General features: G+C 36.6%; 1 protein-coding gene across 1 annotated transcript; it reads right to left on the bottom strand.

Moving 5' to 3' along the window:
* Nucleotides 1–22223: 22223 nt before the first annotated feature.
* Nucleotides 22224–25397, bottom strand: LOC134840241 (sodium- and chloride-dependent creatine transporter 1-like). Its single transcript, XM_063855978.1, has one exon. The coding sequence runs from the start codon at nucleotides 24419–24421 to the stop codon at nucleotides 22571–22573; it is 1851 nt and encodes a 616-aa protein (XP_063712048.1). The 5' UTR covers nucleotides 24422–25397; the 3' UTR covers nucleotides 22224–22570.
* Nucleotides 25398–27988: the final 2591 nt, after the last annotated feature.

Here is a 27988-nt window from a genome sequence, read left to right as displayed (position 1 = left end):
TCTGTAAAGATAATATCATCAAAACGAATTTTAAAACTCGACTCAATATATGGGTTGCACATTCGAACAAAATTTTTGCTGTTTTTAAAGATGATTTTTCGCTTATATTTTTTTGCTTGAGTTAGGTTTGAATGAGGTTTAATATGACTTCTCCAAACATATAGTTAGTTGTTGTATACGTGGGTCAACTACATGAGTGTTTGCTACTGAATTTTTGTTGTATAGACCAATACAAAACTTTAAAAAAACAAGTAGGGACCGATGGAAAAAGGAATGGAAATTGTTTCTAGTAGTCTTAACCCACGGAAAACTATCTTTGAGGTCTCGTTTACTTTGAATTTTTCTGGACATAAAAAAACATGCAAAATTGAGAAAAAGTTTTGTAACAATACTTGGAAAAAAAAATGAGTTTGAATTACAGCAAGTTGATGAAGAACATCTTGAAAACAGGAAATCAATTAAACAGTTTCATTGATTGCAACAGATGAATAGATGGATAAAACATATAACAATGGGCCTTAGGAACTTAGTAAAATTTGGGCTTTTAGGCCATAAAATCCTCCAACATTTTTTCCACTCAGATCTTATTTCTTTTTCAGTTAATGCACAGTTGACGATTGCGTGAGTAGTTTAATGATTGCGTGGGATATAATGCAAATTAAAAAAATACTTGGAATCCTGACAACAGTTTTTTGTTTTTGCAGAATTTATCATACTATCCAACGGCTGCAGAATATTTTCAGCTCAAATTTCTGTTTTATTTCTTAGATAATTGAAATCAAATTTGAATATTTTAGTTTAGTTTCAATTTACTGTACCAACACTTGTTGTAGCATTGTGTTTTTTTGTTAAAATTTGAAGAGATCACGGCATTTTTTCGTCGCTATTTTACAAACCCTCATATAATAAAACTTTTTGAAGAAGCTCAGTTTTTTTTTGTGGTTTCATCGAAGGCTTAAAGCTATTTTGCCAGGACACTTTTTTCGCTGCTTTTTGCAGACCTTTGTTCAGCTTAACAAAAAGTGCAGCGTACTTTGCTTGTCGAAATTGTTGAACGCGGCCAATAAAGCATAAAGTCGTTCCCAAATGAACACAAAGTTTCAAGGTCAAAGAGTGCTATACGTACTAATATTTGTTTGTTATAGTCAGCATGAGTTTGGGATTCTGAAAAGTGTTGTTATTTCATCCGCGTAGGCAGTTCATTCTGACAACTTACTCGATAGGGTAGGGTCTTCTATAGGGAGGAAAATCTTGAAACTATTGAAGTTCTTTGAGCACCTCGTTGTCACATTGCACGATGTAAATTAACCTGTTTTTTAGTTGTTAGAAAAATTTGAATCAATAGTTTCCCAACAAAACAAGTTCTTTTCGGGGAAGAATGAACTTTTGCATGATTCTTCAGTCAATTGCTATTTTCAAAAGTATTTAAAAAACTTTTACCATCATTCGGCCTTTTTGCTTTTTTTCCGATGCTTTTTTTCAAATGTGTTGCTTTTTTTCCGATGCTTCATCGCATATTTCGATTACACTCCACCTGGAGTCAGTTTTTTGATCTCAGTAAGGGTTACTTGCGGTGTAGTTGAAACAACAATTATGTCCGTAAAAGTCGTATGAGAAGGATTTCAACTTTTCAAAGATACATGTTGAATGTTGAAAGTCGGTCGATACAAAGATATCGTGGCAATCACCTGCAGTATGACACATCTTCCGATGACTTTTTCAATTGCATAATTACACTCTTTTTTGTCTACCCTACTTCGCCACTTTTCAAGCTATTTGTCTAACAACTTCGAGCAGAGTCTTTTTTTGTCTTGAAAAAATATTACATAAGAATAAGGATAGAATTCGTTATTTAAGCGATTTCATCTACGCTAGTGAATAACCAGTCGAAGCAAAATTATTTTCGGTCGTCTCTAATATGATCGATGGCTTGTTTTCTACTAGATTTCAAAGCGATGAGAGCATGAACTTTTACGGGTGGATAAATCTCAGCTTTTAGGGCACGTTTTTTTTCACATTTTTGTCCTAAAGTATTCTTATCTAGACTGACAAAGCCAGTGAAAATTTGTTCTCAATGTACAGCCAAAAAACTATTCTGCGAACCTTGCAGTTGGACCGCAGTATGGAGTTATTATCATTGTTTGACAATGTGTGGGCACCAATAGGAGTGAAGATGCTGCTCCGTCTATCCAAATTGCGTTTCCAGTGAGCCCAATCGTTCTTTTTATTGGAAAAACGGCAGTAATTAAACAGCAAAAGATCATGACAAATTCAGATCATTTGCCCTGAGAGTCAGGTTTTCAAAATTAAAACAGTTTTTTCAGCGTATCCGGTCTTCTGTTGTTTTTGTATTAAATGAGCGCACCAAAGCCATACTTTACGACAGCCAGACGAAAACTCAAGGACTGATGTATTCCGTTATTTGGTTAAATGATACTGCAGGTCCAGAAACTGGATCAAAATCGGATGCCAGGTCAAAACAAACGCCAACTGGACTAATCCCTCAAGCAGTAAAAAAATTTTCAATGCATTCGAGCAGAAGCACTGTTCAGAACTTCAACGGTTTTTCTTGCACTTCTTAAAACTTCACGTGAACTATACATGTCAAAAAGCTTACGACATAAGTCACTTCTCTCACGTTGGCGTAATTCTAGCAAAACTCAAACGCTGGAACAAATCTTCGATTATAACTCAGTGGTAGTTTTAAATACTTTTTGTCGACAAAATCAGATCCGCAGCTACCTATGATTGTAAAACTTTGACGAATGAATTGACAGCAAGACATCATCATCATCATATCTACATAGTAAGGTTAGCTTCAGAAGAAAAATGTTACAGAAAATTTTTCAACCTCAACAGTGTGTTCGATAGCCATGGGTTTGGGCAATTGAAACTATAATTTTGCAAAGCTCAGAGAAGACTCACCTGTTAAATCCCATGGACTCAGTTTTTGGAAATTAACTTGGTTCCAAATTTTTAACAAATGACGGGCAGCTCTTTAAAAAAAGTCGTTCCCCCACGTTGGCGTTATATCGAATACAACCCAAAAGCTGGAACAAATCTTCAATTAGAATTTAAAGGTAGTTTTCAAAACATTTTATCGCCAAAATGAGGTCCACTTAGGCAACTTTAGGCTGTAACATTTTAAGAGGAATGAAAAGACAGCAATACATAATCTTCATATCTACACAAAAAGGTTAGCTTCTTTCGTTTAATGCGAAAATGCCTGCACAGTCAGCAGCATACAACCCTCTGCAATTGTTGGCACAGTAGAAAACACTATCTAGACTAATATTATTGAAAAAAATGGCAATGGAAGCTCTATACAAGCATGGTTGCTTCGCATCTACGTTCCTCTTGAATGTTTGCAAAGATTTTCAACCTTAGATGGCAAGCTGGAAACAAGAGGGGGAGCCACTGCCGTGGTCAACATTTTGCTGTTTAGATTGTTAACTTTTGTGCTGCACCAACCTTAGTAAACCAGTTGTATGCTATCGGTCACCCGTGTTCTGTTAAAAGAATGATTGTTCACCGCAAACTTTTTCTGTCATTGTAGTACAATGTTGTCTGAACTATATTCACTGTCTAGAACTTTGTAAAAATTTAATTTAAAAACTTTCATTTTTTGTTAGAGACAATGGTTTCAAAGTTAATGAGGCACTCAAAAAATTCAACACCAGAAAACAAAACGAAATTTGATGTTTTACCTCACTTTCAACAAGATCTGGTTGCTTTCCTCAGTCATATGTGCTGACTTGGCTTCCCTTTTGGCTTTTTTGTTAGCAAAACTAAGATTTTTTGGTAGTTAGTGGTAGGTAGCTTAAAAAAAATAATAAGAATAGCAGCCAGTGTTAGTTTTCACCATGTTTCATTTTTTATTAATTGAGACAATTGAATGAATGATCATGATAGAGACAAAATTCTTTTTTTTTGTGTTTAATATTTCCTCAGTAGTTATCTATCAGCTCTTTTGTGAAGCGATTGTGTTAATTTTTTCAATTTTTTGGCTCCATGATGTTAATATTCACAAGATATGCTTCGAAAGGAAACAAGGTACATAAACAGAAAAACTTAGTGGCGTGGAGTGAAACCATTCTTTATGAAACCATTTTTTTCTTGTAGTTGAATTTTGTAAGCTCCACTTAAGACATGATTAGCCATTAAATAATCAATGACTTTTTCCCCTGTTTCAGTGCGCAGTTTGACTTTTTACGATTTCTTGAAATAAAATTTCTGTGATCTTCTGGCAATGATTGGCAATGAGTGTTTCCTGCCTGTTTAGAAATGCTAAAGTTTTTTGCTTGATATAGATTTGATTAAAAAAAGAGGTTGGTAGGAAAAAAAATTATTGTGTAAATTTTGAAGTGAAATTTATCTTGAGCACTCCAACTAATTATGTACTAGTTTTACATGTGAGTCAGCTAATCGGCTGTTAGCTATTGCATTTTTGGTGTACAAACCAAAAATAAAAAAAAATGAAGAATTAAATTTGCAGAAAAAAACAAGTAGTTATCAAAGGAAATTTCTATGGAAATTGTTTTTAGTAACATAAAACTACCGATAAAGTTGTTTGATGTCTCGTTCAGTTTAACTTTTTTTTTGAACATCAAAAAACACTTGCAAGCTGAGACAAAATGTTGAACAAACGATTGAAAAAAATTGAATGAGTTTGGATTACAGCAAGATGATTCAGAACATACATGGTAACAGGGAAACAGTGAAACCGTTCTTAAAACAACAAAATGAAAATCAATTTACAATAGTTCTAAGAAACTTAAAAACCAAAATATATTTGGAAAAACAAACAATATGGCCAATTTTTAAAAGTTTTTTGTGTTAAAGTTGTCCTCAAAAGTGTTAATAGCATGTCATTCTCCAAAGTTAGAGGGCTTTATCTATCATAGGGAAAGTATCGTTTGCTGTCTAAAGGAAAAATTGGAACTTTGTTGCTGAAGTTTGTATTTTAAGCTTTTTTGCTATGCTCGTAACAATTTTCACTCGAATAATTTTAATCGAATTGATCATTTATTGGTTAATTTTGACCGTGCTTTTTTACACTTTTTGCCTGCACTTTATAGTGCATATCTAAAAAAAGCCATATATAGAAACCTAAAAAACAATCAAATCCTCGAACCAATTTAGGAGATACTTGTAGGGATTAAAAATAACCAACAACATCTAAATTGTAGTGAGTACAATTTAAGTTTTGAGGCCAAAAACTCCTCCAACAGTTTTCCATTCATATCTTATTTCAATTTCAGGACTACTTTTTTTCTGTGACGCACAGGTGATGATTGCGTGAGTAGTTGATGACACCTTGAAATTAGAAAAAATTGGAATCCTGATAAAATTTGATACTATCTAATGGCTGCAGAACAGTTTCAACTCAAATTTCGCTTTCAAACATGAACATTTTAGTTAAGCTTTGATTAACTGCACCAATAATTGTAGGAGTATCCTATTTTTTCTGTTAAAAGTTGAAGAGATCATGGCATTTTGTTCGTCATTATGAGAAAACCTCATATATCAAAACTGTTTGATGAAACTTAGATCGAAGGCTGAACTGGCAAAATTTTTAATTGAATTATCTTTTTTGATCTTTTTGGACCTTTTTTGCTGTCTTTTGCGGAAGTGTATTCAGCTCAATAAAAAGTGCGATGTGTTTTGCTGGCTTAAATTTTTTAATGCGTTCACTAAAGCATAACTTCTTTACCAATTGATCAAGTGTAACATACGTGTATTTGTTTGTTACAGTCAGCATGAGTTTGGGATTTTAGAAGTGTCATAGGCAGGTCAATCTCATCCTCACTCAACTGTTCCATTTGCACAAATAATTCTATAGAGTCAATAGGAAAGTCTTGAAAGCGTTCAAGGAGTTCCTTGAGCACCTGGTTGTCACATGGCACGATGTAACCTAAACCTGATTTTTTAGTAGTTAGAAGAATTTGGATCACTGTTCGCTCAGTAAAATCGAAAGTTCCTTACAAAAGTCTGATAATTTGGATGACTCTTCAGTGAAAGTTGCAATTTTTAAAGTTTTTTAAAAGCTTTTCTCATCATTCGGGCCTTTTATTGAAAAAACATATTGTTTTCTTTCAAATGCTTTTTTGCATAAATCGATTATTCCACTTCGAATCAGTTTTTGATCTCAGATTTAAAAACAGCAACTTCTGCGAGGTTACTTGCGGTATAGTTGAAAAAACAATCATTTCCGTAAAAGTCGAAGTAGACGGATCTAAACTTTTCAAAGGTACATATTGAGGGTTGGAAGTCGATACAGAGATATCGTGGCAATCTTCCGTAGTATGACAGCTCTTCTGATGATTTTTTTTAATTGCAAAATTACACTCTTTTTGTCTACCCTGCTTCGCCACCCTTCAATTTTTTCGTCTACAAACTTCGAGCAGAGTCTTTTTTCGTCTTGACAAATTTTTTACGTAAGAATAAGGATAGAATTCGTTATTTAAGCAATTTCATCTACGCTAGTGAATAACCAGTCGAAGCAAAGTTATTTATGGTCGCCTCTAATATGATCGATGGCATGTTTTCTACTAAATTTCAAAGTGATGAGAGCATGAAAATTTACGAGTGGATAAATCTCAGCTTTTAGGGCAAGTTTTTTTCACATTTTTGTCATAGAGTTTTTTATCTAGACTGACAAAGTCAGTGAAAATCTTTTCTGCTGGGGTGAACCTTGGAAGTGCGGCAAAAAAACTTTTCTGCTGGGGTGAACCTTGGAGTAGGACCGCAGCATGGAGCGAGTATCATAATTTGACAATGTGTGGGCACCCACAGAAGTGAAGGCGTTGCTCGTCTATCCAGATTTCGTTTCCAGTGAGCACAATCATTCTTTTTGAGAGAAAAAGGCAGTAGTTAAGCAAAAAAAGGTAGCGCAGTTCGGCAAGTGCTCATGACAAATCCAAAACATGTGCGCTGTTTTTCTGAGAGAGTCAGGTTTTCAAATATTTAATAGTTTTTTCATCGCATCCGGTCTTCTGTTAATTTTATTTTATACCTTGATAATCAATACCTTAATTCATGAAGACCAGACTAAACCTCCACTGCTGATGTTTTCAGTTGTTTGGTTGATTGATACTGCAGGTCCAGAAACGGCAATAATCTTGGACTCCAAGTCAAAACAAACTCGAAATTGGCTATTCCTTCAAGCAGCAAAACTTTGAACAAGGCTTCTACTTGAAGGCATTGAAAACTTTTTCAAGAGTTTCAACTGCTTTTGTTGCGTTTTTTAAAGCTTCAAGTGAACTATACGTGTTAATAAACTTACGATATAAGTTGTTTTGCTCACAATGGCGTTTTTTAGAACAAAACGTAGTAGCTGGAACAAATATTTGATTGGATTTTATGGTAATTTTCAAAACTTTATATCAACAAAATCAGATCCGCAGCTATCTTAGATTGTAACCGTTTGATGAATGAATAGACAGCAAGACATCGCCTTGATTTCTACACAACAAGGTTAGCTTCATTTGCTTAATGCTAAATTGTCTGCAGAGCCAACCGCACACAACCTGCGTCAAAAGTAATTGCTACCCAGACTAAAAGTATTTAAGAAAATGGGAAGCGGAAGGTCTACGCAAGCATGGTTGTTTCGCACCTACATTCGTTACGAATGAGTGGTGGGCAGCTTAGAAGAAAAATTCAATCATAGCATTGAGTGGTAATTTTCACCAAGTTTCATTGTTTTTAGTAAGCAAGTAATTGAAAGAAGGATCTTAAATTTATCGAGAATAATAGAGACAGAAAACATTATTGGTATTTAATATTTCCTCAGTTATCTATCAGCTTTTTTTGAAGAAAATGCGTTAGTTTTTTTTTCAGTTTTTTTTTGTCTTTCTTTTGCCAATAATGTCACTTGATATGCTTTCAAAGGAAACAAGGTACATAAACAGAAAAGTTTAATAGAGATGAGTTTTTGCCACAAGAGTTTTTATGAATCCTTTTTTTCTTGTAATTGAATTTTTGAGCTCCTCTATGGAATTGATTAGCCATTCGTTGATTGATTGATTCCTTCTTCACCTTCAGTGCAAAGTTTAGTTTTTTACGATTGCTTCAAGTAAACTTTCTGTGAGCTTCTGTCATACAATGGTATTTCTACAAATGTTTGGAAATGCTGAAAATGTTCAAAAAATGTGTTACAGAAGGCTTTTCAACATCAACAGTGTGTTCATTGGCAATAAGTCTGAGCAATGGAAGCAAGAATTTTGCGTTACTTAGAGAAAACTCACCGGTTGAATCACATGGAATCAGTTTTTTTGACATTAATTGTGTTTCAAATTTTTGACAAACGACAGGCAGCTCTTGAAAAAGTTTTGATTTTTATCTCATTTACTTGAAAACTGATCAAAAGTTTTTTTCTTCTTTTTTCGAAGTTCAAGCTAGCGCTTTGAGAAGGATAAAAAAGGCTTCATGAAAGTAAGTTTTTTTTTCATTGAATTATGTTTATCAATTTTTGAAAAAAAAGCAATCCTGTGATTCAACTTTTGTGGAATTATGAGTTCTCAGTTTTCAATAGTTATCTTTAATTTCTAAAAATCTAAATAAACTGCTTCGGAAACAATACAATTCTCACACTTTACTAGTGGTTACCCCAGAGTGCTCAAATTAAAGTTCTACCTCTCCAACTAAACAGTTCACGTTAAAATCGTATTCAACAGGTGGACAGCTTCTCAACATTTTGAAAAATGTAAAAACAAAAACACAATATGTTGATAAAATTGAAAAATTGTGTGTACTACGGTACGGAATAATGTACGGAAACGCGCAGATCAAAAAAATTCCAAAAATTCCACAAGTTAACCTTTCTAATTCGAAATCATGATAAGACTAATGATAATAAATTAGCATAACTCTTAAGTAAATTGTATAAATTATTCTAAAAACGATTGTTCAAATTCAGACAGGCAGTCACAATGAGAAGCAGTGAGCTTAAAAAACTGGCAAACAGCTACTCAAGGTTCAAGAAAAATACATCAAATTGATTTTGTTTAGGGATAATTGCTTGAGAAGGAGAGATTCCCACTCTTTTTTTTAATTGAAAACTTCATCTCAGATTTGTGCATTTAGTTTTTGAGTCAATCAAAAGTTTCAAAAAATAGCTTTAAAAGTTCCACTACTGAAACTTTCGAATGCCGTAGAAGGTGGAGTATAAGGAAAAGATACAAGAAAATTGTTGATAAGACATATAGTTGAAAACAAAAAAGTGAAATGGATTAGGATTTGATCTCTCACAAAGACGAATAGTCGGAATTTGGACAATTTTTTCTGTGAAAAAAAACTGTAGCTTTTGCTGAACAATCTGTACTCTACCGCAAATTTGTTTTCCATTTGGTCATTGAAATTATTTTCTTTCTTTGGTGCCATCCAAATGCGAAAAATTGAATTTAGAGACAGGTATATCTCAATTCGAGATAGTCCTCTGTGCTCATTTTTAACTAATCGTTAATGGCCTGCTTATGAGAAATTTGGTTTTTGTCAAACTATAAAGCTATAAGTGATTAGTACTGATTGTCTTGTGCTTGCAATGAGTTTTTTTTAAATCAAGGACAGCCTCTATTTTCCAATTTCTCTAAATTCTTGTCTGGATAATCTGAAACCGATTTGGTGTTTTCTCTACTCTTGGCCTAGAAGTTTGAGTTTTGCTTTCACAGCACTGAACTCTGAAGTATTTGGTTCAAATAATTGCATGGTTTAACCCCATCCTTCCATGCAGTACGGTTTAAATAAACGGTTGACAACTGCAAACTTTGTTTTAATTATGTTATTAGTGAAAAAATGATGCGGTAAAAATGATGCGGATTTTTTATTCTGAACTTGTTTTTGTTGTTACGGAAGTTATCAAAATAAAGCAAGACAGATCTTTTAATCACTATTCTGGTAAAGATAGAAATTTTTTTGCAAGTTTTAATGTACATGCAGAACACTATTGTTGACAAAAATTCAATCAAGTTTTATCTTACTTCCAAATAACATGTATGAATAGGAAAGTATTTTGTGATATATCTCTTTATAAAAACCCATTGCTTCTTGCAGAATTGAAGGATTTGATCAACACTTATCAACTCAACGTAAAGTCTAAACTGAAATTATTATCATTGTTTCTTACATTTGAGTTGTGAAATAGGGAACAAGCAGCCAGAACAGAATGTTTGCTAACAGTGTTCTCAGGGCAACATTTTTGAAGGTCAAGATAAGTTTGGTTGTTCTCAATTTTGCTGTCAGAATCCCTGGTGTTTAGTTTAAATCCGGGATGGTCGTCACGCCATCTTATTTTTTGGCCGGATAGGTTTCTTCTTAATATGCAACTTCTTAATAGATCTACTATATACTGGTATTGTTGCTAGGGTAGAATAAAGAAAGAGCACCTGTTTGCTCAGTTAAATTAATTTTTCTCTGGCTGAAACTATAAATAGTTTCAGCCTTACAATTTATTGTAACTTTTAGTCATGGATCATGATTGGTTATTTCTAAGTATTTTACAGAGGTATTTATTTAGAATATAATTGGATATAAAAATACTTGTTTTGAACTGGTTCCAGTGTTTGAAATTGTGTCACCTTTATCAAAAAAAATCTCGATTTTCCAGAATCCCCAGAATCCAATTTTTGTAAGAACCAAACCAAACCTCAAAACACTGCCTTTCGATGTTTAAAAATTACTAGGAAAAAAATACTTCCCGATCGGTCTTGCCACTTTCCTATTTTTCTATTTTTTTTATAATTTCTGCTTCAATTTTACCCTAACATTTACATAATCTTTTGGATTTCACGAACAACTACTTAGTACTACTCGCTAAAAAATCTTATCCGCCACGTAGGACTAAAGTTGTTTTTCTCTTGTGAACACAGCAATTTATCGAAGCATACTTCTTCCCCTGTTAAAATCCTTAGGAACCGGTACTTGGAGCCTCAATTGGTTTTCCCTCGATGCCCTTATTTGCGGGTACCACTCTGCTCTTTTACACCCCTCATGTTGGAGTTTTGGCGGATAAATGTACTTCTAAAATTAATTCGGTTTAGAATCAGAGAAATATCGAGTACATGCCTGCTAGAACTATGGTGTTAAAAACTATTTTTTGGTACTTCCAATTAAATCCTCAAGTAACAATTTAACAGTATCCAAGATTATAAGATGAAGTTTAAGCGGTCAACCGATGGTGTCAGACACTCCAAAGGCCAGTGCCTGTCAATGATGGCTAGCACCGAAGATAACAGAAATGATTGACAGCAGAATAACAACATGAACTAAATTAAGACTGAAATGGCTGATGTAGCACAATGAGATTCCCTGTTAATGAACTGAAAAGAAATGAATTTTAGTGAGAAATGCAATGAAACTTAAGTATTGGATTTAAGGTTTTGAAGCAAATAAGAAACAGCAATCTTAGATCAGAAACAGAAAAAAAAATGAAGGATGACAAATAGATAGTGCACGTTTAAAGACTGAAATTGAGTGTTTTGCACAACTAATAGGCACCAATTTTTTGAACAAACTAAAATGTTTGAGTTTTCCGATTATCAGTGAAAATTGCAAATTTCAAAGATTTTCTCATCATTTGGGCCTTTTGTTGAAAAAACGTGTTGTTTTCTTTCAAATGCTTTTTTGCATGAATCGATTATTCCATTTTGAAACAGTTTTGGATCTCAGACTTTAAAAACAGCGTTTTCTGCGATGCTAATTGCGGTGTAGTTGAAAAACAATCATGTCCGTAAAAGTTGTAGCAGACGGATCTAAACATTTCAAAGGTACATGTTGAAGATTGGAAGTCAGTCGATGCAAAGATATCGTGGCAATCATCTGTAGTATGACACCTCTTCTGCTGATCTATTTGGATTGCAAAATTAAACACTTTTTTGTCTACCCTGCTTCGCCACCTTTCAATCTAATTGTCCACAAACTTTGAGCAGAGTATTTTTCGTCTACACAAAATTTGTTTATAAAAATCAGGGTAGAATTCGTTATTTAAGCAATTCCATCTACGCCAGTGAATAACCAGTCGAAGCAAAGTTATTTATGGTCGCCTCTAAAATTATCGATGGCTTATTTTCTACTAGATATCAAAGTGATGAGAGCATGAACTTTTACGAGTGGATAAATTTCAGCTTTTAGGATTTTTTTTCACATTTTTGTCATAAAGCTTTTTTATCTAGACTGACAAAGTCAGTAGAAATCTTTTCTTAATGTACGGCAAAAATTTTTTTCTGACGTGAACCTTGGAGTAGGACCGCAGTATGAGGCGAATATCATAAATTGACAATGTGTTGGCACCAACATTAGTGAAGATGCTGCTCGTCTATCCAGATTGCGTTTCCAGTGAGCCCAATCATTCATTTTGATAGAAAAAGTCAAGAAAAGCACAAAAAAAGGCGACGCATTTCGGCAAGTGCTCATGACATGACAAATCTAAAACATTTGCGCTGTTTTTTTTTGAGAGAGAGTCAAATTTTCAATAGTTTTTTTGATCGCATCCGGTCTTCTGTTAGTTTCGTTTTGAATGAGTGCACCAATACCAGAATTCATGACAACCAGACTAAACCTCCACTGCTGATGTTTTCAATTGTTTGGTTGATTGATACTGCAGATCCAGAAACGGGAACAATTTTGGACTCCAAGTCAAAACAACTCGAAGTGGGTTTTTCCTTCAAGCAGCAAAACTTTTGAAAAATTTTTCAATACCTTCAAGTAGAAGCCTTGTTCGAGTTTCAACTGCTTCTCTTGCATTTTTAAAGCTTCAAGTGAACTATACATGTCAAAAACTTACAATATAAATTGTTTCGCTGACAATGGCGTTTTTTAGAAAACAACTTAAAAGCTGGAACAAATATTCAATTAGATTTTAGTGGTATTTTTCAAAACTTTATAACAACAAAATCAGATCCGCAGCTATCTTATATTGTAAGATAGCTGCGGATCAGATAGAATGAACAGACAGCAAGACATCGCCTTGATTTCTGCACAACAAAGTTAGCTTCATTTGTCTAATGCTAAATTGCCTGCAGAGCCAGCAGCACACAACCAGTGTCAAAAGATGGCTCACCAGAAATTACTACCCACACTAATTTTACTTTAAAAAATGGGAAACGGAAGCTCTACGCAAGCATGGTTGCCACATCTACATTCGTCACGATTGTTTGCATAGATTTTCAACCTTAGTTGACAAGCTGGAACATAAAGGAGCCACTGCCGTGGTCAGCATTTTGCTGTTTAGATTCCTAATTTTTGTGCTGCTCCAAACTTAGTAAACCAGTTGTATGAAACCGGAACACCCGTATTCTGATTTAAAAAACGATTGTTCACCGCAAATTTGTTCTGTTTTTGTAGCCAGTACCATTTTTTAGACATCTGAATCATTTTCACTGTCTCGCTTTTGTAAAAAATTAATTTTAAAAACTTCAAAATTTTGTTAATTACAATGATTTCAACGTTATCGAGTCACTCAAAGTGTTCAAAAAAACAACGAATTTTGATGTTTTACCTCGTTTCCAACAGGAGCTAGTTGCTTTCCTTGCTCAAATGTGCTGACTTGCATTTCCTCATGCTTTTTTTAATTTCAAAACTAAATTTTTTTGGTAGTGAGTGATGGGTAGCTTAGAAGAAAAATTAAATCATAGCATTGAGTGGTAATTTTCACCAAGTTTCATTGTTTTTAGTAAGCAAGTAATTGAAAGAAGGATCTTAAATTTATCGAAAACAATATTGGTGTTTATTATTTCCTCAGCTATCTATCAGCGTTTTTTGAAGAGAATGCGTTAGTTTTTTTCAGTTTTTTGTCTTCCTTTTTGCCAATAATGTCACATGATATGCTTTCAAAGGAAACAAAGTACATAAACAGAAAAGTTTAATAGGGTTGAATTTTTGCCGCAAGAATCCTTATGAATCCTATTTTTCTTGTAGTTGATTTTTTCGAGCTCCACTATGGATATGATTAACTTTTCGTTGATTCATTGTTTCCTTCTTCTCCTTCAGTGCAAGGTTTGGTTTTTTACGACTGCTTCAAATCAATTTTCCGTGAGCTTCTGGCATACAATGGTATTTCTACAAAATGTTTGAAAATGCTAAAAATGGTCAAAAAATGTGCTACAGAAGGCTTTTCAACGTCAACAGTGTGTTCAGTGGCAATGGGTCTGAGCAATTGAATCAAAAATTTTGCATTAGTTAGTGAAAACTCACCGGTTGAATCACATTTACTCAGTTTTTTTGACATTAATTGGGTTTCAAATTTTTAACAAACGACAGGCAGCTCTTTAAAAAATTTTGATTTTTATCTCTTTTACTTGAAAACTGATCATAACATTTTTTTCTTCTTTTTTCAAAGTTAGAGCTAGCGGTTTGAGAAGGTTCAAAAAGGCTTTCATGAAAAATTTTTTTCATTGAATTGTGTTTCTCAATTATTTGAAAAAAAGCAATCCAGTGATTCAAAATTTTTTTGGAATTATGAGTTCTCAGTATTCAATAGCTATCTTTCATTTCCAATAAACGAAGTAAACTGCTTCGGAAACAATCCAGTTCTCATTTTTTACTAGTGGTTACCCCAGAGTGCTCAAATTTAAGTTCTACCTCTCCAACTAAACAGAAACAAAAACAAAATATGTTGATAAAATGGAAAAATTGTGTGTACTACGGCGCGGATTAATGTATCCAACGTGTAGGTCAAAAAAATTCCACAAGATAACTTTTCTTATTCGAATTCATGATAAGACTAATGATAATAAATTAGCATAAATCACAAGTAAATTGTATATATTAATCTAAAAACGATTGTTCAAATTCAGTCAGGCAGTCACAGTGAGAAGCAGTGAGCCTATGAAATTGATAAACAGCTACTCAATGTTCAAGAAAATGTCAAGGTTGATATTGTTTAGAGAATAATTGCTTGAAAAGGAGAGATTCCCACAATTTGTTTTTTTTAAATTGACACCTTCATCTCAGAATTGTGCATTTAGTTTTTGAGTAAATCAAAAGTTTCAAAAAATAGCTTTAAAAGTTCCACTACTGAAACTTTCGAAGGCGCGGTTGAAAGTGGGGTATAATGAAAAGATACAAGAAAATTGTTGATATTACATATTGTTGAAAATAAAAAAGTGAAATGGATCAGGATTTGATCTCTCACAAGGACGAATAGTCGGAGTTTGGACAATTTTTCTGTAAAAAAAACTGTAGCTTTTGCTGAACAATCTGTACTCTAGCGCAAATTTGCTTTACCATTCTGGTCATTGAAACTATTTTCTTTCTACGGTGACATCCAAATGCGAAAAATTGAATTTATGAGACAGGTATGTCTAATTTCGAGATAGTCCTCTGTGCTCATTATTTAACTAATCTTTAATGGCCTACTTATGAGAAAATTGGTTTTTGTCAAACTATAAAGCTTTAAGTGATTGCAATGAGTTTGAATTGTTTTATGCTGGCAATTAGTTTTTTTTAATCAAGGACAGCCTCTATTTTCCGTGTCTGCACAAAACAGTCCCATACAAAACAGTCCAAAACAAAACATTCCAATACAAAACAGTCTGGAAAAAAATGAAAATGAACAAAAAAACAGTCCGATACAAAACAGTCCGAAAAATAGTCCCAAGTATAAATTGTTTAAACAAGCCGGCAGGCCGAGAATTCTCCTTTGCTCAACAAAGATAATGAACAAAATAGTGACCGCCGCAGTCGCGCCAACGTGTTGCGAGCTTGCCAACAGAGGGTAGGACTTAATGCAAAATTTAGAACCGGATATCGCCGCGACCTATGGCCGGTTATTGCGCGCCCAACAGCGATCTAAAACCGGACTGTTTGTATGGGACTGTTTTGAAACCATTACTCTTATATCTCCTAGTCTCAATAGATCTAGTTTACACTGGTATTTTTGCGAGGTTTCGAATCAAGAAAGAGCACCTGTTTGCGAAGTTAAATTTATTCTTCACTGGCTGAAACTAAAAACAGTTTATTGTAGGTTTTAGTCATGGATCATGATTGATTAGTTCTAAGTATTCTACAGAGGTAGTTATCAAGAATATATTTGGATATAGTAAATACTTGTTTTGAACTGGTTCCAGTGTTTTAAAGCGTGTCACATTTACCAAAAAAATCTCGAGCTTCAAGAGTGCAATTTTTGTTAAAAAAACTAAACCAGACCTCAAAACACTGCCTTTTGGTGGTTAAAAATCGCTAGGAAAAAACACATCCCCATTGGTTTTGCCATTTTCCTACTTTTCTCATTTTTTATAACTTCTGCTTCAATTTAAAAAAAAAATTTACATAATCTTTACTTTTCTCTGCTGAAACACTAAACGTGAGGGTCTTATCTCTGTGCTTGGCCCATGGAGCCCGGTTGCCGTCGGCTCATCTGCCTGACTTTTAGCCTGTTTGTCGGACAGCCTCAGGGGGTAGTTTCTCATCTTTCCCCCATATTCGGATTCGGATTGAACGCCCCAGTTCGTATCAGCTGGGTTGGACATTTTCTGTGCCTCTGGGTCTTGTTCATTTAAACAGGCAGATTTGAATTTTAGTAGTTAAGACCAGTTTAACTTATTGAGGGAATGTATTTTCGTTAAGTTTTGTGTTACCGTATTTGCTTCTCTTCCGTGGTGTGCCTCGAATGGCGTTACTTTTTAGCGTAGCGTTTGGTGAGAACCGAAGTGCGCTGAGGGCCCTTTCCACCATTTTCTCCCAGGGCTCCTAGTTTTCTTCACCAGCAAATGTTAGTATCGAGTTCATCAAACTTCCTATTGTTCATTCGATGCATCCGGTAGCCGGAGGTTGTATGATTTCGATTACTTCATTATTGCAAAAATTTTCTACATTTTTTGCTATGAAGTTCGTCCCCTAGTCTACATGAAATTTTCTAGGCACCCCGTTATTATTTATGTAGGATTTTACAAAATTGATAGTTTTGTCTGTGCGATTTGTATTGCATACCATTGCCGATGGCTATCGTGAAAACTGATCCACTGCTACTATTAGATTGCTTTTTGACTCTTTGAGGTAATTAATAGGCCCTAAAATATATTTGAACTGCCTCATTGGGCTCCCTTGGTTCTGGTGTTTTCCCTATGTCACCCTTGGTGCTGTTTTCCCTATGTCACCCTTGGTGCATATTGTTTTAATGGTTCTTACCAGCAAGTACCCAATCCCGGCAGTTTTCTGCTAAAGATGCAAAATTTCTATGGATATATCGGGTACTATATGATCTTTGCCCCGCAAACATGTTGCTTTTTCCATGGTGGTAATGGTGTAGTCGGTTGTAAAGTGCCTTGTGTAGTGTGTTGGCTATCAATCATTTGTCATCTGACCATAAACAGTTGTCCCGCACGTCAAAGTTGTTGACAAACTTCGCATAGTATCTGTTCATTGTGCGCCTTTCTGAGGCTGTAGCTGGGTCTTTTGTTTCGATTATTCTGTATTTTGCTTCAAGTTGAGGATTAGATAATTAGAACACGATGAAGTGGAGGTTGAAAATTTCGGTAAACTACGCGTTTTTTGGCACAGTTTTGCAATTTTGGGGAACTATTGACATGAGAATGTTCGAGGAGTCGATTGTGGGAAAATGTTTCGCCTACAAACGCTGAAGGAATTGCTCTTGGAATTGAGTCTTGCTCTTGGAATTGAGTCTTGCTCTTTGTACTGGTTGTCTTCGCTGCAAAAAGCTTTCAATTGTCCTTCTTCTTGTAATTCTTCCACTTCGTTATCATTACTGCTATCTATACTCAGGAGTGGCTCTAAAAACTTTTGTAGTTTTCTGAATGCTTTCTCCATGTTGATTGACTGATGATTTAAAATTTCATTCTGCCTATGTTTACAATAAGTAAAATATCGATTTTGTTGCGCGACCGTAGGCGGGATGCCTCTCGTGACCATCGACATGTGCAATTTGCCGTTCTCTGATTGGCTGGTTGATCGTTGTATGATGAGTAGCCCTCCATCCGCCGTTTAACTTTGCCAAGTTTGCTAACTACATTTTGATTGGTTAATTTCAGCTCGCTCAGTTTGGTTTCTGATCTATGTTTTATTATGGCGCCTGGATATTCTCCCATTTTTGAATCTGACAGCGCTTCGAACAGAAAAAAAACATACTATATTTGTGGCAATTAACATACTATCTTGGGCTGACACCGGTTTTGCTTCAGTATTCGGATTGCGGGAAGGACAGTCCGCCAGACCGATTCTTGCTCGCGGCACATGTTCGACTTCGAAATCGAACGGAATTATTCGGTCTAACCAACTTGTTAAACGACTGAACATCATTTTAATTTTTTATTCCGGTTTAACAGCGATACAAGTGATTCATGGTCGGTAATAACTTAGAGTTTTCTATCCAAGACAAAATACGGATATATTCAGCCCCCAGACCACTGCGAGCATTTCCATCTCAATTGTTGAGTACTTTTTTTCCGCAACGTTTGAGTAGCGGGATGCGAACGATATCGGTGCTAGCCCTCGGAACCAAGTTGTTCTAATACGGCACACAACCAATTATCGCTTGCGTCGCACACTATTCTGATATCCTTATAGACGTCAAAATGCCTAAGTTGCACTTCTATGGCCACTTGGCTTTTTAACTTTTCAAATGCAGCTTGGCACTCTGGTGTCCAAGTATATTCGTTTTTCCGGTTATAATTTATAGGTTTATCCATTTATATTCGCCTAAGAGCACTCTCGATTCTGCCAATGCAGGTAAGTACTTTTGCAAAGCTATAAAACGACCCCATCAATGGTTTGAACTGCGACAGTGTGCGGGGCGGTTTTAATGCTTCGATTGGCTCCATTTTCTGAATAAATGGCAATACTCCAGTGGACGTGATTTTGTGTGAAATTACATTTCGTTAATTTTAGCGCCATGTTTTCAAATTTTCTCAAAACTTTCTCAATAAATGCATGTGCCTGTGGGTATTTAGCTGGTATAGAATCCATTACCCGTTGAAACTCCGCCGGCATTGTTGTTAGAGCGTAAAATCTGGTCTCGAATCGTTATGTACCGGTCGATTTACCTCCAACTAAGAAAAAATTCACTGTAAGCTAGTTTCTTGTTTCAGCAGCAATTGCCCGTATGCATATGTTAGATCTATTGTTGAGAAAAATTTTTCGCCTGATTTCTTTTCATTTATCGTTTGCCCGACGGCGGCCAGATCTTTAATATTCGGCATTTGGTACTTGTTCTTGTGTACTTGTTTATGTACACGATTGCGAATTTTACCGAACCGTTATCACGATTGGCGATACAAAAAACTTGTCCGAACAGTCTTCTTTTTTTTCTTGTTGCCCTCGCTCCATCAGATTATCTATTTCGCCGTCAACTTTATCTTTCAACATTATCAGCACTTTTCTTCCTTTTTGTTGAGTAACTGTTAAATTTGTTCGTCCATCAGGTCGCGTCCTATGATTGATGGTCGGTTTCCGCCAATGACCTTGATGGATGCTGAAGTCTCCAATCCGTTGGACAGAAGTTCTAGCTTCATATTCCCAAGTAAGTTTTTTGGATTGTTACCGCAATCGCCAATTTTTTTTATCCTTCGGCGTTACTTCCTGCAACTGGATGCCTGTGGCGCCTAGCGTTTTTTGGAGCTCCCAAATAAGGAATTTTGAAATTGGTGGTCCATTATCCATCCACACAATTGCTTTGCATCCATTGATTTTGATTGGTAATTTTTCGCCCGCCATCTTAACTTCTGTAATTTTCTTCGATCGTATCGGCATAACAAGGTAGTCCGCTGAGCTGTCCGAGTCCCATGACCGGGTGCTCCTCAGGGGTATATTGACCCATCCCACTGAGCTCTCATGTGGGGATGTTTTTTCACCCATGACTTCGGACTCGAATTGCTCATGATTTTCGTGTTCTTGTATCATTCCCAGCGATGAGCTTCTTCTGTTACTTTTCTTCGCCCTACATGTTCGTTCAAATTGCCCCACTCGTTTTTCGCCGCACATCACTCATATGCGCTCTCGTGAAACCCGGCTTATCGCAAATGTAGCATCTTCGATTCCCCTTGTTCGTTCTCTCTCTGAATTGTCCTCGCCCTTGGATTTGACCACGTCCTCTCCCCGGCCAGTTCGAAGTTCGGAAATTACATATCGCCGCGAGCCTGCTTAATACTGAGTGGAATTGCCTCAGTGATTCTCTCCAATCCGTTTTTTTCCCGATAGCTGTTGGAAAACCTTGTACGTTTCGTTGCGTTCCTTTTTGAGCTCCCCTTCGATTGCGTCCAGCACCCTCGGTTAGAGCGTCGCCCCAAGATTTAAGTGTGGTTTCTTTTTATGCAGCTCATCTTGTCCTTTCTCTCCGAGGCACATGTTTAAGTTTAAAATCAGTATTTGATCGGATTCTAACCAATTTTTCGCATCCACATCTATCAGCGAGGCTGCTATTTTCGCGTTTGTCAAGCTACTAGCGCAATAAAAGTTCGAATGGTTGATCGAATGTTTCGCAACTAATCCTCAATGGAAACAGTTTACCCAGAATTCCATCAACATGGGCGGCTCTGCGTGTCTGAGCGGTCAAAAAAATGTAATCCTGAAGTGGGTTTTTCTCCCACTTTGTCCTGCTGTCTGTGCCATGTTAAAAACGTATTTTGGTACTTTGAACCAAATCCCCAAGTTGATCGAATGTTTCGCAGCTAATCCTCAATGGAAACAGTTTACCCAGAATTCCAACAACATGGGCGGCTCTGCGTGTCTGAGCGGTCAAAAAAATGTAATCCTGAAGTGGGTTTTTCTCCCACTTTGTCCTGCTGTCTGTGCCATGTTAAAAACGTATTTTGGTACTTTGAACCAAATCCCCAAGTAACAACCCACGGTGTCAGACACTCCAAACGCCAGTACCTATCAATGATGGCTACCATCGAACAGAACAGAAATTATTGACAGAAGAATAACATAAATTAAATAGACTCAAATGACCGATTTAGCACTATGACAATGGATATGGCCTAGCATGCCTCATTTCTCATTGCAGACAGTGGAGGTCAATTTATGTCATTTTTAGAAAAAGGACGTTTAAATAGTTTCAAACGTTTATAACGTCATTAATGTTTAAAATGTCAAAATTAAAAACTAAGCAAAAACGTTTTTTACTGAGACTCAATCATTAAGAGCACGCCTACAAATGAAAGTTTTGCCGCTTTTGCACTGTCCAAGTTGTTTCTTTTACCGTCTTCAACCATTCCCATGGTCGAGAAAACTCTTTCGAGGCCGGCCGAGGTGCGAACAAGTGCAAGTAATCTCAAGCACATATCGGAGGCTGGCTTGTTATGACGTCATTTATGACACGAGAAAATAACACGCAATTTCTGACAGGCGTTTTAAAGTGCTTAAGACATGTTTAAAACGTACTGTGTTATTAACGGACAAACACTGAATACAGATACTTATACCTCGAAGGAATTCAATTTTTTTGATAGTAGGCCCATAATACATCATCTCAAAAACAATTGCTGAAAAAAATGAAACCTCTGCTCTCCAGATCAGATTGGGTTGAGATTTCGTTGCCTTGCATCCAAATCGCACGAGTCGATAGAATCAACAAATGGGTACTTCAATGAAGGGGTAAAGGTTGGATAATTCAATAATCTGTTCCTTTTTGACATCAGTTTCCATTGTTAAAGAAAAAACTTTCCATTTTGAGCTTTCGAGTTTCCTGATTGTTCGTTCTCAAATTCAACCTATTCTGGTGAAATATCTCCTTATAAATCGCCTCTCCTTTCTTGAAGTTTTTAATTAGACCCACAACATTTTGTTTCTATGGTAACGCAATACAAAATTGGAAGGAAATCGAATATACAGACAATCAAACTTGATGTTTTCAGCGCCAAGCGCGCTGACTTCTGTGTCTGTCACACTCATTACCTGGAAATTTTTTTAGTCAATTTGGAATCTAATTTCGGCACCATTGTCCTCATAGAATTAGTTAGTCCCTACATAAATACCCTGTCATGAAAAATATTGCTAGTTTAGCCCACTGGAGACTCTTAATCAATGCTTTGACGTTGACATGGGATCGTGAAGTTGCTAGCGCCTTCATCTCTTAGTTGAACTGAAGTATCTATGCTTCGAGCTACGCCACGAGCAGTTCCAGTTGCTTTGTAAAAGATACACTGAATCTCAAAAACAAACTATTTTACACAAATCATGCTGGGTTTCAAAAGCACGACCTTTCGACTGAGATGCGGAGAGTTTAGCCATTCTTCTCAAAAATCACCACCGCACTCCAAGTGGTAATTATTATTTGCAAAATAATTGAATTCTGGTCATTGAAACATGTAGAGAATCTATGGACAAATTTCATGCCAGTGCATGTTTAGCATGAAAATTGTTTCACAAAGGTATAATACAATTCAAATGTTTACAATTTGTCAGATATTCTGCATGAAAAAATGAGAGATTTACTTAGTGCAAGCCGATTTTAAAATGCGCCGAGGAAATCTAGTTCAATTCAACAATCTGACGTAAAACTAGAATATGTGCACTTAATTCGCTATCCAGTTAACATTAAAAAACTGAACTTATTTATAATCAACGTTAAAATGAGTTCGCGGTGGAATGATTCAGCTTCCGATATTTTCCAAGAAAGGTTTTAAACGGCCGAAATATACTGAGGTGGCTTGCATTGTACAAGGGGCGGGATATCGTCTTGGCCGTGTAAATCGATTGCAGGGAAGCTGTCGGATATTGCCGAGATCTCTCGTTGGATGACTTCATAAGGTTGTTCGGACCCGGGATGAATCTGGTGCTCCCGAAGCACTGCTCGTTTGACGTCGGCGATATTGTTGCGGTGCCGACAAATCTGTACGATTGCAGTAAGCGGAATCGCGCCGACAGTGAAAATAACAATAGTCCACCCTAGAAACGCACTCCAAAGCGGGTACGTGTAGTTATGATAACTTAGAGGCTCTAGCTTAATCCAATACATAACGCCAATGGAGATACAGGTAAAAGGTGTGAAAAAATACCAACAGAATAGAAAATATTTGGGGATTCGAATCTTCATCATAGCTTCGAGGTCTTTGACGTAGCGTTTGCCTCCGTAGCAGTAGGCGATAGCAATCGCCTCACCTAGACCTACAAACAGTAAAACGAATCCACTAGCTGAATAGAAGTCCATAATTTGGAAGTAATACATTCCGCTGTTAGTCGCAAAAACGATTCCGATGACGAACCAAAGGGCACAGATAATTGTGATAAGGATTGATCTGGCGTGTTTGTGTCTGAAATATCTGTTGGGAAAAGCATCCATAAATTGAGAAACCAGACCTTCCACGCCTACGAATTGGCTGTCTAATCCGAGGAATAAAATCATAAGAAAGAAAGCACCAGTTAGTAATTTTGCACCGAAGGGCATCAGCGACAGTGCCTTGGGGTAAGCAATGAAAGTTAGCCCGGGACCCCCTTCGGCCACCTCGGAAATGGGTATATTTCGTTCATACGCCATGTAGCCCAGAACTGAGAAAATACAAACGCCGCCAAAAATACTGGTCAGACAGTTTATTACTGAAAATAAAATGGCATCTTTCAGACAATTGTGGGTGAATTTGTTGTAGCTTCCCAGGGTTGGCATAGTTCCAGTTCCTAGAGACATGGAAAACAGAATCTGGGTTCCAGCATCGAGCCAAACACCTCCCTCTGTAAGTTTGGAAAGATCTGGCTTTAGGTAGTAAACAATCCCGCTCATAGCTCCATTTAAGGTGATTCCACGAAGAAATAAAATCACTAGCATAACGTAGGGAAAAAGTCCAGTAAACCAAACAATTTTTCCAGTCCATTGAACCCCTCGAACTATGCAAATGTATACTATGAGCCAAGAAACTGCGAGAGAAATTACCATATGAGGCTGAACCGTCCCCCCAATTTCCATGGAATCCGAGAGCCGCAAGACATTATGCTCCCAGAAATATTCTGCCGGCTCCTGGTACGAGACATTACTGCTCGATTCTGATTGGTCGACGAGAGATTGGTAGTCTCGGCAGACAGTTCCATTCGGGTCAGCACATTTGGTCCATGGCAAGTCGCCCAGAGTAAAAGTAGAGTAGAGATAGTAAACAGTCCAAGCGATAACTACAATGTAATAGAGGCTCAGATTGCTAACTATAATCAGCGTAGCGACTCCGAGGCCTTTCGCTAAGGGAAACAGATTCCACGCTGACGTTCCACTCTTCGACATAAATTGGCCCAACGAGACCTCTAGGAATATCAGAGGAACCCCTGCTCCGAACAGAGTAATGAAGTAAGGTATCAGGAACACACCCCCTCCATTTTTGTAACACAGATAGGGGAAGCGCCACAGATTCCCGATTCCGACGCTGAAGCCAATTAATGTCATCAGGAAATCAAAACTGCCTTTCCAAGTTTCGCGACCTTGACGGTCGATGACTTTGGCGGAGTCTTCGTCCTCTTTTTTGCAGTCGACGCCATCTTTGCCGACCGTCATGTTGGCCAGCACAATCAATAATAAACAAAAATAAGACCAGATTTGATATGGTAATAAAATAAACAAAGAAAAAATATAGAAGGCCGCACCAGAATTAAATAAAAGCCAGTTAAGTCACGAAAAAACGTTATAGTCTAAACTTAAGTTCGTCACAGATTTTTTTCAAAACCAATCGTTGAAGAACTGAAGTTGAAAAACACACAATGAAAAATGATGAATTGAAAATGCTCTGACGGCCAATTTGAAAAGAACTTTTCCAGTTTTCCTCATTTTAGCATGAAATAACAAAGCAGCGAGAGATGACGTGAAATAACGGCTAAAATTCGTTCTTTGATTTACAAAGAGTTGCTTCACAGGATAGAAACAAATTAAATTTCTAGCACATGTAACATAACAAAAACGGAATATAAAACAAATTCGGTTCGCAGATTTTTGGCACAAAATTGAGAAAATACACAAACGCAGCGAAAAGCTAACTTGAAATGTTATGCAAAATATGCAATGCAGATATATAACTGTCGTGTTAATTCAAGCAAGAAGGAAGCCGCCTTTTCAATGAAAATGAAACTTACCCAAGCAGAAAAACGAATATCTAGGGTTGTTTTCTGTGCCTTGCAGCTTCGCAGCCCTTCTGACGTTTTCGTATTTACGTTTGTGCGGCTCAGTAAATATTCTACCTTGGTCCCGGTTCGGCTATGGCTATGGTGATAGATAATAAGAAACGTGAGGGAGGGAATTAAAACAAAAGCTATAAACTCGATGTTTGAATTTGTGAATTTGACTGAATTCAGTTAACAGTGCAACAACAAGAATTCAACTCAAAGTGTGCACTGAATTATGTAAGAAGCGATTCGAAAACTCAAGTTACGCGGATAGGCTGAACTGAACAATGGCTGCTTCGGCGGCGGCGGAATTTCCCCTTTTTTCTCTTACCTATACCAATAACCTAACGTAACTACGCTCTACGCTGCTGTCTGTTAATACTTCCGCTGCGTACGGTTCTCTTCTGTACTGGACTTTAGTCTTATACAACAAACCGACGAGACTTCATGCCGAAATTTACACTATTTTTTCATCTGAAAAATAGTATTCCTCAAAAATGTAGACTAGTTTAGTCCATAATGAGCGTTATTCATAACAATGCACTCTTAGGAATGGCATCCACAACTTACATCAGCCGGATTTTGAAATGAAAAAATTATACACATAAAAAGTGCATCAACGAGGTTTTCATCAATTAGAGGCTGAGATTTTATGCAAAGCCAAAAACTGGCTACGAAAGATCATGATTTTGAGAAATTTCTCAAACCAGTCAAATTAATCATATTTTGTGACTTTTTGAGGAAATATTTGGCTTGAAGTCCCTCATTTTATGATCGGCTTGAAGTCCGTAGGCTTGATGTCCGGCACCCAGTAGACTTAGTGTATGCAGCGTAGCGTGCAAACAACCGATTAAGCATTTCGTCGAAAACAGAACAAAAATGCAACTGCATCTGAAATGAGGGACATTACTTAATAAGGGCAAACATTCGAAACTGCGATAAATAATGCGAAAACTCGGATGCCAAAAGAGTTCGTCTACAACAGCTTCGTCTGGAATGTTTTTTTTTTGTGCTGGTATAGTGAATCTTAAATGCTTCGTTACTATTCTTCTGTTTTGGAAGTTAGAGCTATCGGGTCTTAGCTTTTTACCACCGGTTACCTCGGTTTATAGCAATTTTTCTGTTCTATCTAGCGTTTTCTAGGGGTGATGTGAAAAAGTAGACAACCTTTATTTCATACCGGTCAGAAATAGACAAATACTACATTGAGCAATCAGAAACGATAAAAAAGCAAACTCAGGATATAAATAATTAATAATTATGCATTTCCGAAATTTGCTTCTTGTTCTCGATTCTGATTGGTTAATATTGTAATTGTCTACTTAATGACGTGTCTACTTAATGATTTTCTTGTCTACTTTTTGTTACGTAACTCCCTTTCTTGCACATTGTGTGGTCCTATTTTTCGTGTACGTTAGACTGACGTATCGTATAGAATACAGCTTTTTTAGTAAACTCAATTTAAGTAAAATTTTCAGCAACCATGCGCTAATTTAATTTATGCACCACAAATCTGTTCGAATTTACGCTAAGTACTTTAACTCAAAACGTTACGTAATGGCCCGCCGAAAAAAGTATACGTTTTGAGTGGTAGGCGTAATGGCACGCAACCGTATGCTATAGGCCTCACTGAAAATGCAAAACTCAATGCAAAACTGGCGAGGGGGACTTTCAGTCGAAGGCACGTCAAGCCGAAATTAAAACTAAAGCGCAAGCTTTTAGTGACAGTTACAAATTTGGTTGTTCGTTATTTTAAATAGTCTAACATGTCCAATTTTTTTCTAAACAGCAATCCATAAGATACTGATAGCATGAAATAAGAAAGATGCATAACCTATCAAAATGACCAATTAACGAGTTTCGAGTTTTTATGTAATTTTTCGGTCTTAAAAACAAAATTTTGAAATTCGGCCTGAAATCCCATCAGCTATAGCCGCCTTGTTAGCACGTAAGCGACCACGGAAAATTCCACCGGTGTGACTAAAAGTAAGAAGAATAAACTGCTGTGTTACTCTGCTGTTACGTAACAAACTGTTACATAACGATTCCAGTACAGTTTACGCTAACCATAAATTCTAAAAGATAGACGGTATTAAGTGATTAGTCAGACGCCAAATAGGTGTGCAGATTGGATCTTGTAAAGCTTTCAAGCACATAAAACGACACCAACACAATCCGATTTCTGCGATCAAATTTTGTATTCTGATCTTGTATCATGCAAAGTCCTAAAGCTCGTCATGACTCAAATATGATGAACGAACGGTCGCGTCTCACAGAGCCGCAAACCCGGATAGCCGAAAAAAAACATTCGTTCACAGAATTAAGCTGCTTTTTCAAAAGGGACCAAGTTAACATCCTCCCATAAACACATTTAGGGGGGAGGATGTTAATTTGGTTCTAAGTTGTGAATTTTCAGCCAATCAGAATCGAGCATTTTACATGCAGCGCTTAACAAATTTAATTTAAATTAAGCGCTGGGGTGGAGGATTGGGGGGGAGGGGGGGGGGGGAGGATATTAACTTAATCCTTCAAAAGTGAGTTGATTTTTCGGCTATCGGGGGTCGAAAAAAATCTTTTCGGCTATCCGGGATGGGGCTCTGTGGGGCAAACAACGAATGAACGAACTGCTAAGCACTCATTTGGGCTCCAGAAGCAAACATCATAGAAGACAGACTGGCGAGGCGAGTAAGCAGACAGACTTACCAACTACGGGTGTATTCGGTTATATCCCCGCGAAAGCATGAAAAATCAACATGAAGTTTTAAAAAAAAACTTGGGGATCAAGTTAACACCCCCCTTCCCTGCATTAAATTTTTAAATTTGCTAAGTGCTGCATGTAAAATGCTCGATTCTGATTGGTTGAAAATTCTTAATTTAGAATCAAGTTAACATCCTTCCCAAACCTCCTTACTTTAATTGGTCCAAACTTGGATCTACTTATCAATCTATTCCCCCTTACCGGTGA

This window comes from Symsagittifera roscoffensis, chromosome 2, assembly GCF_963678635.1.
Source record: "Symsagittifera roscoffensis chromosome 2, txSymRosc1.1, whole genome shotgun sequence".
NCBI lineage: Eukaryota > Metazoa > Xenacoelomorpha > Acoela > Convolutidae > Symsagittifera > Symsagittifera roscoffensis.
This window is presented reverse-complemented; position numbering and strand designations above follow the sequence as displayed.

Coding starts and splice junctions, on each gene's coding strand:
- LOC134840241 (XM_063855978.1), bottom strand. CDS start 24,421: ATGACGGTCGGCAAAGATGGCGTCGACTGCAAAAAAGAGGACGAAGAC.